The sequence below is a fragment of the Scardinius erythrophthalmus genome (genome assembly GCF_964197995.2).
Source record: "Scardinius erythrophthalmus genome assembly, chromosome: 6".
In the NCBI taxonomy this organism is placed as follows: domain Eukaryota; kingdom Metazoa; phylum Chordata; class Actinopteri; order Cypriniformes; family Leuciscidae; genus Scardinius; species Scardinius erythrophthalmus.
In genome coordinates, this window is record NC_138226.1 from 30,938,203 (window position 1) to 30,956,947 (window position 18,745).

The window sequence follows — 18,745 nt, forward strand, 5'->3', positions numbered from 1 at the left end:
TTTCCCCAAATGCTTCCAAATGCTTATAACTTTGGGTGTGGTCAACTTATTTTCACAGGACTCATCTCATTAGACTCCTGAATCGTTGCCGAGTCCAACGATACCAAACATGTTAGGTTTCGCCTTATGGTTTGTGTAGCGTTGTGATTTAGCGCTTAAAAAACATTTGGCTATATCTTTGAAACCGCTTGTCCGATCGAGACGAAACCACCTTCAGAAGTTTGGAAACATAGGTCGATAGCTATATGCCAATGCCCAAATGCGAAAATATTGATGTTTAGGGGTAGTAATATTCAATCAAAGTCATGTGTCAGTCATTTTTTACGTGTTTTTTCATATAAATGTCTATAACTCCGAAGCAAATTGAGATTTTTGAACCAAAATCGACACATATATGTATGGGCTCACTCTGAGGACACATAAAAAAAATGGTGGGACTGAGCCTCTTGGTGGCGCTATAATAGAACAAAACATGAAATTCCCATTGACTTCAATGCAGTTTTGTGAAATAAAATGCTATACTTAACAAATGCATTGGTGTAATATTACGAAACTCAGAATGTGCCATCAGCACCATCCCCTGAAGGTACCCAACATATTTAGAGACAGCGCCACCTAGTGGTCAAAAGTTATAACAACATTTCCAACACTGCTAATAACTTTTGAATACATCGGCCTATGTAAATGCCACTGGTCTTAATAGATTCCTTGGGTCAAGCCGAGAACATAGATACCAAATTTTCCTTATTTGGTCAAACTTCTTGTCCGCCATCTTGATTTTCATTCAAAACCTACTTTTTCGAACTCCTCCTAGACCGTTTGTCCGATTTTCACCAAAATCGAATCGTATCATCTCCAGACTGTGCCGACTAAAAGTTATGGATTTCGTGTCAATTGACGAAACCGTTTTCGTATAGCGCAGCAGCAAATTTGAGGCATGATGCTAATAGCACTATTCAGGCTTTATCTCTGCAATGCCTTGACATATTGACACCAAACTTTGTATGTGTCATTGTCTCCTCACTCTGACCACATCACATCAGTTTTGTAACTGTGCCACCTATTTGTCAAAAGTGATAATCCATTAAATCATATTTTTAATTACTGTTTCTATGATTTTTTAGCCATTTCGTCTAAAAACCTCTTTAAATGTCTTTAATTGCTCATTGTTGCAGTTGGTCTGACACTTTCAGACATGTCGGCATGTCTTGTCGTCTTATTCTGCTTGGCCCCGGTAATTGCTGCTTGCAGCTATATTTCACATTGTTTTCTCTCTTAAAATCTCAAAGCAAGTGTAAATGCCAGCATTATCACATATGGCTAAAGAATTGAAGTCTGTCAGATAAAACAAGAGCTTATTGATCCAGTTTAATCTGTCTGCTATTTTATTCCAACATTTACTGATTGGAGGCTTCCTTAAATATTTAGTTTATCTTAGTGTTATGCTTCAGCCAAGTTTAATGGTGCAATGCAAAAATATTTAGTAGTGTGCAAGTTGTAACTTGGTGCCCATTTACGTCAAAACTAGGCTGAGTTGTATTTTCCGCACGGCTGGTGCAACCGGCCCCAGGTGAATCCCACATTCTTTTGAATGTTTTGATGCGTTCTCCTGCAACAAATAAAAACATTTGTCACAATATCACTTCCCTCACAAAATAGTCGCCAAGTATGGAACCTTGAATATTTCCGACAATAAGTGTTTTGTCAAGATTATAAAAAGTTTTGATTTATAAAAATTAAAATAAATGTTGTAATATGAAATATGACACCGCCTACTAGGGGGAGTAGCCCACTAAAAGGATTTAAAGTATAATTTCCATGGTAACGCGATGTCCGATTTCAAAATGTTTTTCACAGTATGAATTGAGTGTTTAAGTTTTCGAATGATACCTAATTTGTGATTATTACTAAAATAGGTGAAAAAGGCAATAAAAGAAGCGCCAATCCCGCTGCCAATTGGACATGTTGAACACTTGTGTCAAAAGTGTTTAGACTTTTCAGTTTTATTGACGTCGCCATCTTTGATATACTTTGGTCACTGTTGATTTGGTTACTGGTAAGAGTACGGGCTTGCACATTCACACACAGACAGTGTTCGAGACGCTGCTTGAACGGGACATTTCGAGACTCGCACCTGTAAGTAAATGCGGTTGTCAGTCCCAAACACGACCAGTGTGAACGTAGCCTTGGTCCGTACTTCATTTAAGAACACCTTAATGTTTCGACACCGCAATATTATGCAAATTAATGTCACGTTTAGTACTTTGTTGCATATCCTTTGCATGCAATGGATGCTTGAAGTCTGCGGCTCAGATATCACCCTGTGCAGAGTATCTTCTCTGGTGATTCTCTGTCCAGAGTCTGTGCGGCAGCCATTTATAGCTCCTGCTTGTTTCGGAGGAAAGCGCCCTTAAAGTTCACCCAAAAAATGAAAATTCTTCAATCTTTTACTGTATATATTATTGTTGACATCAAACCATGCACGTCCAGTCAAACTCTGCAATATTGCATTGCATATTCAGCATACACTTGAAATTGGAATGGAATTTAAGTGCAAATGTGGTAAACAAAAAACATACTTGGTTATTGCAAATATTTGCGTTCAGACCTGGTAAATTTTCATGACGGACAAGCCCCGCTCCCCTGCACATGCCCCGCCCCCGAGTACTCGTTTTTGAGACCTGTCAATGATAGAAATGAGAGATGAACAAAAATGCCCAAGCGTAGTTTAAACGCATCAATATTATGCTAATTAAAGTCACGTTTAGTACTTTGTTGCATATCCTTTGCATGCAATGACTGCTTGAAGTCTGCGGCTCAGATATCATCATATGCGAGTGAGAGTATCTTCTCCTGCTTGTTCCGGAGGCAAGCACCCATAAAGTTATCGCAAATGTTTGTGATCAGGGCTGCTAACTGATATCTAGGTCAGTGTATGAATGCAGCGGCCACTTCTGTCTTTGGCGTATTTCCTCTACACTGAGAGCACTGCTCTCTGGCACGAACAGCACACGTCTGTTGTGCTGCCAGCTCTGCGGAAGGAGGCGGCGTGTCCTTTTGCCTTGCGTCCGTGTCCCCTTCCCGTTTAAACAAATGGGCACAAAGGGGAGGACTGGCAGAGGGAGCGGAGCCGTGTTCCCGCACAGTGATTTGTGCGAACGGGGGTCCCCTCGCTGAATGAAGCAGCGGTTATGTAACGCATAAAGAGGACAGGCTATGCTTGAGGCTCCCTCAGGTTCTCTTCCGCCTGAATGGAGAAACGGGTTCTGGGAGAGGGATGTGTGCCGTCCGATCGGGAGGGAGGAGAGATTCCTGTTGTCTCCACAGGGCCTCCACTCCTACACATGCACTGCATTCCACTGCAGATTTTTCATAACTAAATTACATACAGGATGTTTGTCTATGCATGGTTTTGCGTAGCTGGTATGATTCAGCATAGCTGCTTCATTGTTTTGGTTTGTTGTTTTTTGCATTTTAGCCACATTTTAATTAATGGGATCAGTATTTGTTATTGAATGTAGAATTTGAGCAGAAAAGTGGAGAACAGGAGAGGGGAATGACACAAGGTGGACTTAAACTGGCATCACCTTCATGAGCTCTAGGGCTGAGCAGTGTGATGCTGTGTAACAGCTATGCAATACCGTTGGTTTGCGTCGTCTTGGACCATTTTCTCTTTATATTTGGAACTTAATCAGTTACCTTTTTAATGTGTAAAATGATTGATTGTTCAACAATAAACATTACCAGATTTTGTTTTTTAATTAAAAAAAGTTTTATAAAGCACCTTTCCCAATCTCAAGGTTGCTGTACAGAAGGACAATAATATAGACATTACAATATGCTCAAAAACATACAAATACACCGAAGGATGAAAATACTGTGAGAATAGATTTGAATTGAGACTTGAAGGAACAAATAGTGATAATGTCCATAGTTTTGGTGCTATGACACTGAAGCCCCTTTCACACAGAGATTCCGGAAAATATGAAAATGTTTCCCGGGATTTGTCCTGGGTTCGTTTGATTTTGGTTCATTCACACTGCCAGTGATTTTCAGGAATCTGTGAGTGCGTTCACACACATCCCGTAAAGATCCCGTAAAGACGTTCTGGGACTGATCCCAGCAATGTTACCGGAATCAACGCGCTGTGTGAAAGGGGCTTAAATGATCTGCCACCCATAGATGAGAGACAAAAGTGAGGAACAATGAGGATTTAAGCATCTGATGAACAAGGTTTGTGGACAGGTGTGTAGCAATGCAATAGAACTAGGGCTGTCACCAACGATTATTTGAGTCGATTTTGACGATTAATCAAGTAATAGAATTTGTTTGTGGTAATAAAACTAGACCTAAGCAAACAATAGCCTTTAAAATGGCTTGCATATATAACAATAAGGCGATAATATTGGGTTCAAATAAAGTATCAAAAGCAAGTAATCATATGGTTTTGTAGAACAACAATTATGTATTATAACAAATGCCTGCAGCCTGGTGGTGGTTGTTGTAACACATTATAGCATGATCAATTCCTTGTTTAATATTGGCCAAACAACACTTAAGTCAAATGTCCACTTAATCTCTAATATTTGCTGTAGTATGGTTTTTAAATGGTTTTAATACATTGTGCAGCCTTAGAAAATAGTCTAATAATGCGGTTCATGGATTCTCGTCTGTGGAACGCGCCGCTTCTGGCATTTTTGCCGGTTACTCGACACTGGTAAATTGCAGTCGATTTTAATTTTTTTTTCTTTTCTTTTTTTAATCGAGTACTCTAGTTTAATTGAGGAATCGTGACAGCCCTAAATGGAACAAAATAATATGTATGTGTACCTTTACCGTGATGTAAAATGGGACTTTGCTATTACCTCCCAGTATTAGAATCTCTTTTCTGCTGTCTCCAACTTTTACTTAATGTATTATGACTGCCACCTATCTTCTATTAGACACTTCATGTGTCTATGGCTGTAGTCAGTAATGCTCCCTTACTCTGCATTCAGTGAGTCGCGTGTCTGTTTTTGCCAAGCATATAGAGCAGCTCCAGCGCTGCTGCAGGTGTGTGTGCTCACACAGGCCAGCACACGACTGCAGAGATGCTTCTGAGGTTTTAAGCGCTGTGGAGGGAGGGCTTGGAATGCTTCCCACCTCATTGCCCGGACAGCTCCGCGCCTCTCCTCGTGGGCTCTTTTCCATAAGCAAACTGGATTCTGCCTGTTGGCACTGAGCATATATATTCTTCTCAGAATTAGGGCAGAGCGGAGAGAGAGGAACACTCGTCACAGGCTGACATGACAGATGGAGAGAGGGAGCAGGCGGGGGAGTCCACTCAGTGAATCTGGAAAAAACAGGCAGTGCAGTTTAGTAAGAAAGAGAACCAACAGAGACATGGTAAATTATTGGGGAAATGCAGTGTGGGCCCCAGTGTTGTGTGTGCATTTACGTAAAGCATTTGCCTAGGTGTCTAACATGTAAATATTTGGGATTAGTGGTTGAAACTATGGGATTTTTAATGGCTGATACTGCTACCGATATCTACAACAGATTGGCCCATAATAATGCCTGTGTATTCATTGCATTAAATACTTTTATGGCATGTTCACACTTGGCATGTTTGGTGTGATTGGTCTGTTTGTGTGATCCATTTAAATGTGAACGTGCACACAAAAAAGCAGACCAAGACCGCTGAAAAGATGGGTCCTGGTCCACTTCCAAATGAACTCAGGTGCTCTTTGAATGAAATGTGAACACAACAGGGACCAAAGACATGCAAGCTAACCAAAAACGGGACATGATGCCCCTAAAAAGGACTGGTTTGGACCAAACGAACCGAACTACACCCTTAAACTCGTATAAAAATAGTTTTACCACATTGAAATTTTTATATTCTTTTTAACTTTCTATTCATCCAACAATCCAGAATTTTTTTTTTTTAGCAGCACTGTTTTCAACATTGATAATACAGAATAATACATTTTTCACCAGTATATAAGAGCGATTTCTGATGGATCATGTGAAGACTGGAGTTATGGCTACTGAAAATTCAGCTTGGCCAAAAAAATAAAATGGCAAAATATAATATCAGCAGATTTTCGGCTTAACACTATTTGAGAGAATTATTAAAAACAAATTGCTTGGTGTTGGCTGTTTGGCATGTAGTTGCACATGAAACTGGAATGATTCATGTTTTTATATAAATATGAGCTGAGGGCAGGCCTGTTATCTCTTTTATACTTCAGGGTAATTACTGTCCAGTCTGTGCACATGAACCCTGTTTCACCTGAGAACTGTGTGCTTTTGGTCCTGTGCTGTTCACACACTACCCATCCTATAGAGTTACAGTAGGAATGTTTTGTTCAGTCAGGAGGAGATGCCTCTTCCTTTTTAGGCTTCTATATCACAGTGGGATGGATGGAGATCCTCCTCTGATTATCCCAGTGCTCATACTGATATTAAAATTGGATCAAGCATCAGCCTCAATGATTTCTCTGCATGCCGTGAAATATCTCATTTGGAAAAACATTCACATAAGCCTAAACACTCCATTAAAAGATGGAGGGCTGCTGGGTGCTTTTGATCAGTTGTTTTGTTCGAAAGAAAAGTAGTTGTACAACTTGTTCTCATAAAATGTATTTCAAATTAGTTTCTTGTATTTAAATTTGTGGTAAAGCACTTACTTTGTCTCAAAGCACTAATTCAATTTTATTTTATATTTAAATATTGAAGCTAGCCATGTGTCAGACTAGGGGTGAAACTTTTTTAACAGGATTCTGCTATATTAATCACATCCTTTTGACAACGTAAAAGCGCCATGTGGAGAACAGCCCAGCTTTAGCACACTTTTCATTTATGTTCTCAGTCTGATACAATATAGCTACATCTTGACAGTGTCTGCAAACATACCGAAAAGCCCACAAATCGCATTAGGAGCTCGAGTGGAAGTAATGCTCGTGCTTGACTGGCCGTCTGCATCAAGAACATAGTGTACTATGTAAACAACCCCCCTCTCAGATCCCCTTCAATTCGCCTATATCCCAGCTATTGTCTCGCTCGATCAGCCCCAACCAACTGGAGCTTAACCGCACCATCAATGGCTGTTTTTCTCTGGCAGTTTGAAGTGTTCACTTGAGAAAAGTGCATTTATAAAGCGGTGAAAGCTACAATATATTGCGTGCAATGGGGCTATAAGGTGCACACAATGCAAAATAACATGGGTGTGTAAATTTCCCAGAGTCTTGCATCTCTACAGTGCCTCGTCTGTCACTTTATATAAAGGCTACAGTGCTTCCAGACAAAGGGAGAGGGCGGACCGGTGCAGATTTGGTGCGTATAACAGCGGCAAGGCAAGAAGGCTTCTACTATTCTAGCCGCAGGCCTTCATGCTTTTTGTAGTGGAAACTACTTCAATGACTCGTCCCAGATCTTTTCCGTTGCCGTTTTGCTTTTGGGCTAATCCTGTTAATTCCAGGTTTCACTCCACATTACTTATACCTGTTTCTTCTGTCTGCACACTAGTAGAACTGTTGCATAACCAAAAATGTGTGAGGAAGTCGGTGACCATTCACACTTCCCTAAACACTGGAGGAATATGCTACTCTACAGAAAATAAAGCCTCTTTCCTCACGAACCTGTGGGACTGTGCTCCAAGATACAACCAGCAGAAGCAAATGATTTTCCCCTTTAAAAGGCACTTTTTACATGCCTTTAATCTAAAAAGACATTTCAATAAGAGTAAATTGCGAAATGTTTAAATGTACGAAGTGCACATCTGTCTCCATCACCGTATTAAGTCATTCTGGGCAGTAAATGTGCACTGAAGCTGTTCTCACATGCTTCTTTTCTTGCTCATGGAGTGAAACTTGCTGAGGTTGTCCAGTCTATTCTGTGTGTGCTGCACAGTCAGAGCTGGAGAATACAGGATGAAGCTCTGTTGTGCAACCTGCTGCTGTCAGCCCAAATGGCAAAATGGCACTTTCTCTCTCTCACGCAGAGTGGCCTTCGTTTGTTCATGTCGAAATCCCACAATGTGATCTCACCAATCTTCCAGCTATACCATGTTCACGAGATGTGCCTCTCAATAATAATTTCCAACTTGTATCGTAGTATGCAGGGTACACACTCAGATTTCTAATATGTGTTATGTTGGTGGACCGTTTCAGATGGCATTGTGCCATACTATTGTGAATTGGGCAAAACGCATAAACTAGGGTCAGGTTGAAGGCTGTGGAGAATGGCATCTGCACTCTGACTCTCAGACACTGAGGGTGGCCGGTTGCCTAGGGACAGCCCTGCCTGTCTAAATACACTGTTTGAAACGTGTTACCTTTCTATAAATTCTGTGGCGCTGAAGGCTCGCGAGTATCGGGGAGCTGTCGACTGCAGGGCTTCTGTAAGCAGCGCTCCTCCTCTGCACTGCTGTTTAAACAGTGTCCGTTTCAGCTCCTCTCTCTGCGAAGCTCTCCAGGCTCTTATTCAAATCATGCTAGTCTATTTTACATGTAAATATTGAGGCTGCCCAGTTTCAGGCTTGGACTGCCATGATTACGAAGCGATAAATGGTCACTCATGTCACTTGCAGTGGAAGCTTAATTGCCATACATCTTTCACACATACAGTCGTTTATTTAGATTGAATTTGAAAGCACAAGATGTATGATTTCCTTTAAGGCTTTGTAAACAAATGTTGGGGTTAGGACAATTTAATTTAATTTTAAATGCTTGTTGCTGTTCATAGTTATAAAAAAAATAAAAAAAATAATAATAATAAATTATCATTATATTATGTTAAACATTACATTTTTTATTTTTCCATTTTAATTGTTGAAGCACTGTCATGTCCACTAGAGATTAGGGATGTTAACAATTAATCGACGATCGATTAATTGTCGATAATACATTTAATCGATCAAACTTAGCGATTGGGTGTGCGTGCGGCTCAACCGCAAAAAATGTAAAGCGAACGCACCTGAGTTGTGTTTGGGACCATTTTTCACCTTCATCATGACTATAAGTTTGCGTGTACTTTCGCAGCCTTTTGTTTTGTGCAAATGTAAGTTGTAATAGTGTGTTTATTTTATGTAGGCCTATCCATATCTGATTTATCTCATATAGGATGCATTTGGTTAAGAATTAACGCTGTAGTAAAGCATGATCAGCTTCAGCGCGCGCAGCTTAAACGGGTATGCACGACTAATAATGACTATGATTGGGATTGTCATATTATATAACATTATAAAGAGAACAATATTGTAATAAAACATTGTGAATTATTTGGGTTTAGTAGTTGCCGTGTTTCATCGCGTTGCTCCAGGACGAGCGCGTCCACAACACATCATTCTGAATGGCACGCATGTAACTTAGTTCAAGTTCACTTGTGCATTTGCGTCATTTTGTGCAGATATAATTTATAATATTATGTTTATTTTGTATATATCTGATTAATCTCATATAGGATGCGTTTCTTTGAGTTAAATAACGTGCTAGCAAAGTGCTCCAGTTTACCGGTATTCATTCAGCGCGCAGCTCAATCAGCAATGCACGACTAATAATAACTATGATTGGGACTGTCATATTACATAACATGAGAACACTATTATTAAATCGTTGTGAATTCATTGGGTTTAGCTACCGTTTTCAACGCGTTGTCCCAGGAAGAGCGTACACATTCTAACAAGCATGTTTCTGAGGTGGCGTCGGTGACGCGCTGTATTAGTCGTTATATTTGATTATTAAATAAGTCATTTAATTAAATGATCAATCACATCGAAACATTTTACAATCCTAGCCCTTTATTTGGATTAAAAACCCACCTCATTCATTTGGTGAGGAACATAGCGTTTTGAGCTGCATTTGCAGACCCTGTCATGCTGTTGGCTATATGCCACTGCAGTGGACGCAAATTGCAGTATTAAGGCTAACGATTAATCGATCATGGGAATTTGTGAAAATTGACATCCCTACTAGAGATGGTAACTGTTAATGGATAAAAGTGTTGGAATTATGCAAAAATGTGAAACGATGAAGCCTGTATGGAATCATGTGCATTATAAGGCATTATCATAATGGATTATCATAATGCAAGCTGCGCTGTGGACTTAAAATGAACTATTTAAAACACGCCTGTTTTGAGGTCATCTAGAGTGCTCTCATAGTGCACTACTGCATCAGACACAGAGACAAGTGTGCATTTCGTAGTCTTTTTATATTCACTTAAAATTCCTTTTGTTCTTTGGCACATAAGTGCTGTATATATGAAATTAAAATAAAACATCAGTTGTTAAATAACGTGATTTGAAAATTAAAGAGTACAATGATTGTTAATATCTCAGATTATTGATCCGATGATCTGCTTATGTAATGATAGCCACAGGCCTGTTTTAGTATTTTATTCACAGTGCAATGCGGTGATTTAAAACTACAATACCAGACAGAAGATCACTTCCTTTTGAGTTAAGATTCTGAAGTATTATGAAGGCTTGTTTGTAAGCCACTGAGCTTCAGTCAGTCAAGTTGAAGTTCTGCAGCTGTGTTCATTCTGATCAGCACGCAAGTACAGAAGCCTCACAATGCCATTCAAAGCTGTCACTGTCAGTGTTATTTGAACAGGTAAAATCCCTCCCAATGTTGGGATCCATGTTGTTTTTACTGCAAGCCGCCTAAGCCAAGAGACGTGTGTGCATGTTTCACCAGCCGCACACGCTGTAAGCCTGCGTCGGGCTACGAAACTGATGAGAAGTGACAAGATAAGTCCCGGCTCAAGTGCAGGGGCCCGTCTCTTCTCTCCACAGGGGAGAAATGCACGCTTCTGTGCCGGGAAAATAAAGAGGAGAAGAAAAACATTGGGACAGGATAGGTTTGGATAGCCGTTGAGGGTTGCGAGGAAGGCAGCCTCCCCGAGAGCACGGGTGCGTGCGAGAAGCCATCATTGGGAATATTTTAATCTCTGTTGCTGGTTTATGTAACAGTCACGTGACCATGTCAGTGACGTGACATCACAGCTTGCCCTACTCTTGTTTTCACTCAATCGTTCACGAATCTCTCTATATGCACAAAGGCAGTATAGTGAAGGCAAACGGAGACTGGACAACAGAGCTAATACCAGGTCTTGTGGTGGCGATGGTTCAGCTTTTACGACTGCTGGAGAAGATAAAGGGAGTGAAACAGTGGCCATGCCTCTTTGTGGATGTGCACGTGTGTGTTTTTGAGTCGTGTGAGGAATAGAGGAGCAAGTTCTGTGTTTGGAGGGCCGCTGATCGACATCAATGAGAGAAACGGCCCTCCCAGTTCACGGCCGAGACGAAATGGCCATGAAGCTTTTGTTCTGGGAATTAGAGCAGCATTTGAAAAGGTAAAGTGTGTTTTACACTACCATATATATATATTAGTTGTGAGACAAGGCATTTTCTATTCATATGCTTTCTGATTCTTCCTTGGAAGATATTTTAAACCAAGATGCAAATGCATTTGCCATCATGAATGAAAAGTGTGGCATCTATTTGTTGGAGAGTCTCAGGAGGTCTTTGTTCCTCTGAGCATCATATGTGTGTCAGATTAATCTGGTCATTTTAATGAGGAAATCATGTTCAGTCTGTTGATTTATGCGCAAAGAAGATAAACCGAGAGAATCAAAGTATATTTTGGCATACAGAAGGAATGTTTTAGTGCAAAATAATATTTGCGTGCATTGAAATGCTTTTAGATAGCAATGCATGTCAAACGTCTCCATTGTTTTGTTAATTCCTGTCAGGTGTCATTGATCTCTGTTGAAATTCATTTACATTTACATGGCAGAGGCTTTTATCCAAAGAAACTTGCATTGCATTTAACATTGTTTTTTGTTAATGCATTCCCTGGGTACTGGACCCATGACTTGGGCGTTTCTAGAGCAAAGATCTTCCGTTCGAGCTACAATCAAACTTTAAGTGGAAAGGGTAGATGGATGATTTGTTCTGTTGACCTTTTGAGACAGATTTCTAGACAGAAGCTTCTTTATCAATGACAAACATGTTCTTCTTGTTCACTATGTTGAGTACACACTGTCCAGAGAACCTTCTACTGGTCCAATCAGGTGTTCATATAAATTGTGTCATAGTACTTACTTAGCTGGAGTAATAGTGTGTGCCATGGCCTGTTTTTTAATTGTGAGATGGCGAACTGTGATCGCCACACAAAGATGTCAATAAATAAGTAGGTGTCGTTCAGTTGAGCGCTCTGAATGGTGGTAGTGTGAGGTCAGGTCATGGACAGCAGAGGTATATTTGGACTTCATAATTGCTTAAATCCACTTCCAGTCAAAGAGCCTGGAACAGCTAACAGCGTCCTGAGCAGCTTAGTGTGGGGCTTCATTTGGTGTGCACTTCATTAGGATAAGTGATCTATTTTTACTGGATGCAAGCGTACACACTTGGTTTAAACATTACAGCAGTGTTAAATCCCACTGATGTTTTCTTTGTCATTAGTGGACAGGACTTATGCAATGTTTCAGAGGAACTGAGGATATCTGTTGTCATTTGGCGGGAAATGATCCTGTGAGCACAATGAAGCATTCCTCTGAGCTTACCGGTTGGGTGTTACGCCACCTTTATTATAGTTTATCCATGTGGATGATAAGTACACACCTTTACAACAGAAATTAACCAACCTTACCACAATCATGACTCAAGGTGACGGCGTGTTGAAACTGCAAAGCTGATGTAACCGGATTATGAAATACCCACATCTTATATGCAAACTAAGGCTTGTTATTATTATTATTATTACATGTTTGTTGTCAGATATTTTTGTGTCATGACTGTTAACTATATATAATTGACTGTTGTCCCTAACGATTTCCTACATATCTAGTTTCATTTCTCTCATCATTCTTTGCTTACATTATGATATCAGCTCAATGTTTCATGTCCATTTGTTTATATTTTTTATCTGAATATATATCTCGGGCAGATATATATATATATATATATAATCAAAAAAATGTAGTATGTGGTTATTGTTGGAGATTTTTTAATTTTTCCACCTAGTCTCCATTATGCCTGTAAATACAACTTAGTCATGATATAACTGAAGTAGCGACAGATATATTCTTCTATATTGTGGCATACATCCAAGTGAAATGGATTATCGGAAAACACAAAAATGTAGGGCGGGACCGGGTTCTGTCCATCAGCTCTGCCTCCATTCAGTTTACAACCGAAGGCGAGCTTGCATTCGATAGTAAGAAAGAGGCGCGTTTTAAGCGGACTAAATGATTGGAGAAGTCCAGCATAACGTCACTGGAGAGAAGTGTCATTTCACTGAAAGATTGACTAATGACATTTTGATTTAAGAACTACAGGTCAAAACATGAATGAATTGTTCACAAGATTAATAATGTGCATTTAGAAAATATCATTTTCATTTCATGCTTTGAAAGCTGTATATGAAGCTAAGTGGTACACAGTTGGAACATCATGCTTGTTAGGATTTAAAAAGGTAAAAAAAGGTTTGAGGTATACCATAGTTTCATCACCATAGCGTGAGATGTATTGAATTAGTGCGTTTGGGTTTAGTTTGCTCATCTATCTTCTGTCTCTTCTGCAACTGAATTGGCATCACCCTGAGCCTTGCAAACCAAGCACATGTGCAGGCGCAGATAATATGAAGCACGCTGATGTGTATTTAAACACGTTCATTAAAGCTCACATGAGATTAGTTAGCTGCGTTTAAAGCATAGGGGACCGAGTTTTATCTAAACATGCTGTCGATGCTTTCTGCATTAAGACCTTGGAACAGGGCATTGATTTTATACATGTCCACTGTAGTGGTGGACACACCAGGACTTGAAGCATGTTTATCAGCATGTTGGGACATAAGTGAATCACAAGAAGTAAATGGGGAAAATAAATTAAATATATCAATATTCCTATAAAATATTAGATGTAATTAAAAAAAAGAAATGTAATAATTGGCAACATTTTTATGTTGACATAAGAACATTAATATGCAAATTAGATGCATTGTATTGAAGGGGACTTCCCATTTATGGCCATTTTACCCACATATTGCATAACAAGTAAAATGGTATATTAATTCATTCCGTTATATCTTTCATAACATAGTTGAGAATCATCTTTATTCAAACTTTGTTTAAAAAAATCCTAAAACTTAAAAATTGATTGGTGAATAATAAAAAACAAGTAATAACTCAGTGAGTGTTTTAGCGCAATTTTCTCACGTCATGGGATCACAACACTAAGAGATAGTAAATCTTTTCCTGTTTTTTTTTTTTTGTGCGTTCCCGAGATTAGACCTTCCTTAACATAATGCCGAAAACCCGAAGTCTCTAGGTGGTCTGGTTGAGGAGTAGATAGAAGTGCAAGATTGGTGCGCACAGACAGAACAGAAATCATGAGTTAACAATCGCAATTTTGTCCGGTGGAAAATTGCGCTAAAAAAGGTTCAAGGAGTCCTGGTGTCCATTACAGTGGATATAGTATAACGTGAATAAAATATCTTGAATAAAAAAAAAAAAATCAATTTGTTTCTAATGCTCCAAACAATGTAATTACATGGGGGGAAAAAATACTAAATTCCAAAAAAAAAATGTCTGGTTCTCAGGAAGATATGACGTTTTATCGTTACAATGTTTCACTTTTCTTATTGGGAGTCCCTGGGACGGTTGAGGGTCCTGATGGGGCTCCAGAAACCCCTGCTTTAGGGATTCACTCCAGTGCAGTTCCGCTGCTTGCCGATAAGTGGCGGCATGCAAACGCGGTGCTCAAAGCAGAGGCAATTGCCCTTCAAATATTGTTTTGCCCGTGTATTCAATTCAACTAAACAAACTGGAAAATATTTTTCAGAAATCAGTATAAAAAAAAGAAAACCGTTCTCCCCCAGAAGGGCCGTGCAAATGACATAACATGGAGAAACTTATTATTTCTGCCTGCTTTCTGTGGTCAAATAGATGCTGAGTAATAGAAATGGGCTGATAAGAGCTGTTGGTGCCTTGAGACTTCTGGTGGAAATAACATCAACTCGCTCCAACCGGATTGTCGAATAAGGCAAGTCGCGTTTGAATAAATTATCCAGAGCGAGTCGGAAGAGCGCCAAACGGGGACGTCGCTGCATAGATTAGTCAAATCCCGCCCGCTCTCCGCCAATGGCGTGCTCAGCTGTGCTGGTGTAAAATATATTATGCAAATAGCCCAGGCTGCAGATATTCACCAGCGCAGAGATGAGCTGACCTTGGAGTTTCTTTGTGCTGCGGCACTGGATGTACGGTCTCTTGATAAAGCGAGCTTTTCTGCCGGGGAGTCACGGCATAATATCCCTGCAAACGCACACAAAGGATGTAATGCTGGAAAGGCTGTAGGAAGGACACGCGCTCGCTTCCCTGCCCGGTTTCTTATGGACGCAATAGCATGAATTCTCCATGCTATTCCGTGGCGATGGATCTTGGTGTTTGTCAGCTTAGAAATTTCTCAATATCTTTTCTCTCGTCGTTGTTGGGGACAGAGACTTCGTCCGTCAAGCTCGACAATAGGTAAAATGTCAGACTTGATATGCTCGTGATAAAGGCTAAAGCTTGTGTCATGTATTGTGCAAAATTAGAGCGGTGGAAATGAAAATATACGCGGTGCTGTTTTGGAGAATTCGTCTCATTTTATGCCACAGCTGAGCGTTTTGATGGCTGGTTGTGCTTCGGTCGGGTTAAACCCTCACTGTAACGCTGTAACGTTAAGCTGCTTGCCTGCTGTTTCACTCACAGTGCCTGAAAGATGGTGCTGAGTTTAAGTGCATCTTTCTGAATAAGCGACAGAATACAGCAGCGCTTTACGTGTTCTAGAGGTTTCCACAGAAAACACTGTAGTATGTGTAATATTACATAAACTTGAAGCGATGATTTTCGTCATTTTGTGTGTTTAGGGTGATGTTGTTTTGCTGTTGCCATAGTTTCTCGCGTAATTAAGCAGTGAAGTGACGATTCTCTCTCTTTTTCCCCCACAGCTCATCGGGTGCCAGTGTTGTGGCCATAGACAACAAAATTGAACAAGCGATGGTAAGTCATCTTGCTTTTCTCATCATGAATAGTGCATATTTAAACAGATATATTGTTTACATGATGTAAGCAGTCTATCGAGTTGCATCAGTGCCGGGGGAATGAATTATGTAATCATTATCAAATTATTGTTGTTCTGTCATTGCGACGGCGTCGATTCTGAACGTTTCATTGTTTTGAACATGGTAAGCTTTCGCTCTAGACTAGTCCAGGTTTAGTTTGAACTGAAAAGCTGGTAAGAAAACGAGTGAAGTGTTTGTTTGCTGACTTGCCTGGGGTTTTGCCTGCGTGCTCACGCGATCTGTGCTCCTTGTTACTGTTGCTAGGCAAACCCCTTAGCTTTTACACCTAGTTAAAAATATCTCGGCTTCTGATTGGCCTGACGCGGTGTGGGACGGCCATTTTGTCGGTTTGGTGACGCAGAGCAGCGGCATAAAGGGAGGGAGGGACTGTGGGTATCGAGCAGAAGCAGGTTAAAGGGATAGTCCACCCGAAAATGAAAATTCTTTCATTTACTCGACCCTCATATTGCTCCAAACCTGAATGAGTTTCTTTCTTTGGTTGAACGTGAAAGATATTTTGAAGAATGATGGTAATCAGCCATTGACTTCAATTGTTGGGGAAAAAAAAACCTATAGAAGTCAATGGTTACCATCAAATGACTGGTTACCATCATTCTTCAAAATATCTTCTTTTGTGTTCAACCGAAGAAAGAAAACTCATATCGTAACAGGTTTGGAGCAACATGGGGCGAGTAAATGATTTTCAAGACTTTATTCCAAACCTTCATAACCGTGAACACGGCACCTCAGAGGAGATTTGTGTTTCCACATAACAATATGATACATGTAATAATATGAAGATGTTTTTGAACGTGTGTGTGTGAATGAACACAGATGTTTTGGTTTGAATAAACAAAAAGAAAGATGTGAAAATAACGCTTTGCTGTCCACTTTCAGGATCTCGTGAAGAGTCACTTGATGTATGCGGTCCGTGAGGAGGTGGAGGTGTTGAAAGAACAGATTAAAGAACTGATTGAGAGAAATTCTCAACTGGAACAAGAAAACAACCTGCTGAAGAACCTGGCCAGCCCGGAGCAGCTCGCACAGTTCCAGGCGCAAGTTCAGACCGGCTCGCCCCCGTCGTCGTCCTCCTCCTCCTCCACGCAAGGAGCGCAGCAGCCGCCCGCCCCGTCAGCCCAACTGGCAGCACAAAACTCGGGACCTTCGGCATAGCACAGGATGAAAGTTCCCGTTGAGGGCGACTGAGTGGTTCGAACCGTAAAGGAAACGGACTGAAGCTTATGATCAAACATGCCTCGCTCACATGTTAGACTGATGAAATTTGCACACCTTTCAAAACTTGACAAATGTCGTACCGAGGCGATTTATACACCGGTGACAATCCAGTTGGCTGAGGTTGGGACGTTGACAAAATCCACAGAATGTGATTGATTGTCAAGTGGAAGAAAAACAATCGGAGTGGACACGATATAAAGAATCACTGTGCCTGTGTCTAAAGTCATGTTGGTTTTCAGTCATGTCTCCCTTACCTTTTGTAGTGTAAATGCTGACGGCAGTCTTTTTAGACTGCGAGCTTCTAGTAAAGCAAGCACTTTTCTGGTGACGAATGTGATGAAACTTTGAAGATCTGCCAATCTGTGCCCCAGCTGGCATGGGGAAGGCAGACGCATCAATGACGTTCATAGTTGCATTGGGGTAATCATGATACTCTTAAGAATGAAGAAAACGAGGAGGCATGATGCTTAAAATCTGCATTCGTTCTCTGCGCAGTGAGAATGACGGATGAGACGCAAGCTGAATATTCGAGGTGGACGGGCTGTATATTATTGTACGATTAGTGTAAGTATTTTGTAAAATAGCGATATCATGTGAAGCGGTTAAAGAGACACTATATAGGTTGTACATATTTAAAGGGTAGCGAGGTAGTTGGAGGAGACGACATCCTTTTTTTTTTTATGCTGTTAAGCAGGATCAGTCTTACGATATTTATCTGACAAACGGACAAAAAAAACCCTACTCATCTAACACCCGCTGTACACTACTTTGTTCACTTGAGATGATTTTGAAGTATTACAACCATGTGATTTCTGTTTTCAGTTTGGACAGTGAAGTATTCTGGATCAATCTATTAACTTACAGTTACTCTTGACTATCATATAGCTGACATGGATTTGCATTGTGTACACAACTTGTATGCTTATGTTCTGTGCATGTTCTCAAACCAGGAGATAAGTTGTAAAATACTGTAATTGCACTTGCCAGTTGCACTTAACAACTCTCAATAAAGTCATGTTTGTGAGAAAAATCCTTGATGCGTTCGCTTGTGTGGCATGCCAGGTGCATTCGTTTAACCAGACTTCTGAATAAACTAGACACGCTTGCCAGGGTTTATCATAGTACAGGGATGTGGTGAGTTTATATCATTGCTGGGGTTTTTTTTCAGTTCAAATGTTAGTTGGCCAAACAGCTGTAGTCAAGCTAAAATCATTGTTTCTTGAAGACGTGATGAAACAGAAGATCATTTTTAAGTGTAACATTATTGTAAAAGTGTAAATCTAATGTCGTTTTCACAGGAAGATCGAGTTATATTATAAAAAAAAGGTAAAAAATAAAACATGCATAGATTAATCGTTCACAGTAAGTTCAATAACGTGTTTAGAAAATGTTAATTTTCATTTCATAGTACATTTCAA

The 18,745-nt window shown here is 40.1% G+C and overlaps 1 protein-coding gene across 2 annotated transcripts in view; it reads left to right on the top strand.

Moving 5' to 3' along the window:
• The window catches only part of tsc22d1 (TSC22 domain family, member 1), a 54,440-nt gene extending 36,081 nt beyond the window's left edge, over positions 1-18,359 (top strand). Inside the window, exons 1-3 of one of the 2 annotated variants that reach the window (XM_081367972.1) lie at positions 15,183-15,513; positions 15,978-16,029; positions 16,989-18,359. In XM_081367972.1, the coding sequence (XP_081224098.1) occupies positions 15,392-15,513; positions 15,978-16,029; positions 16,989-17,264 (450 nt within the window). In that variant the 5' untranslated portion in view covers positions 15,183-15,391 and the 3' untranslated portion in view covers positions 17,265-18,359. Of the gene's footprint in view, positions 1-15,182; positions 15,514-15,977; positions 16,030-16,988 lie in introns of those variants that run through there. The other variant, XM_081367971.1, reaches the window with a different exon arrangement.
• Positions 18,360-18,745: the final 386 nt, after the last annotated feature.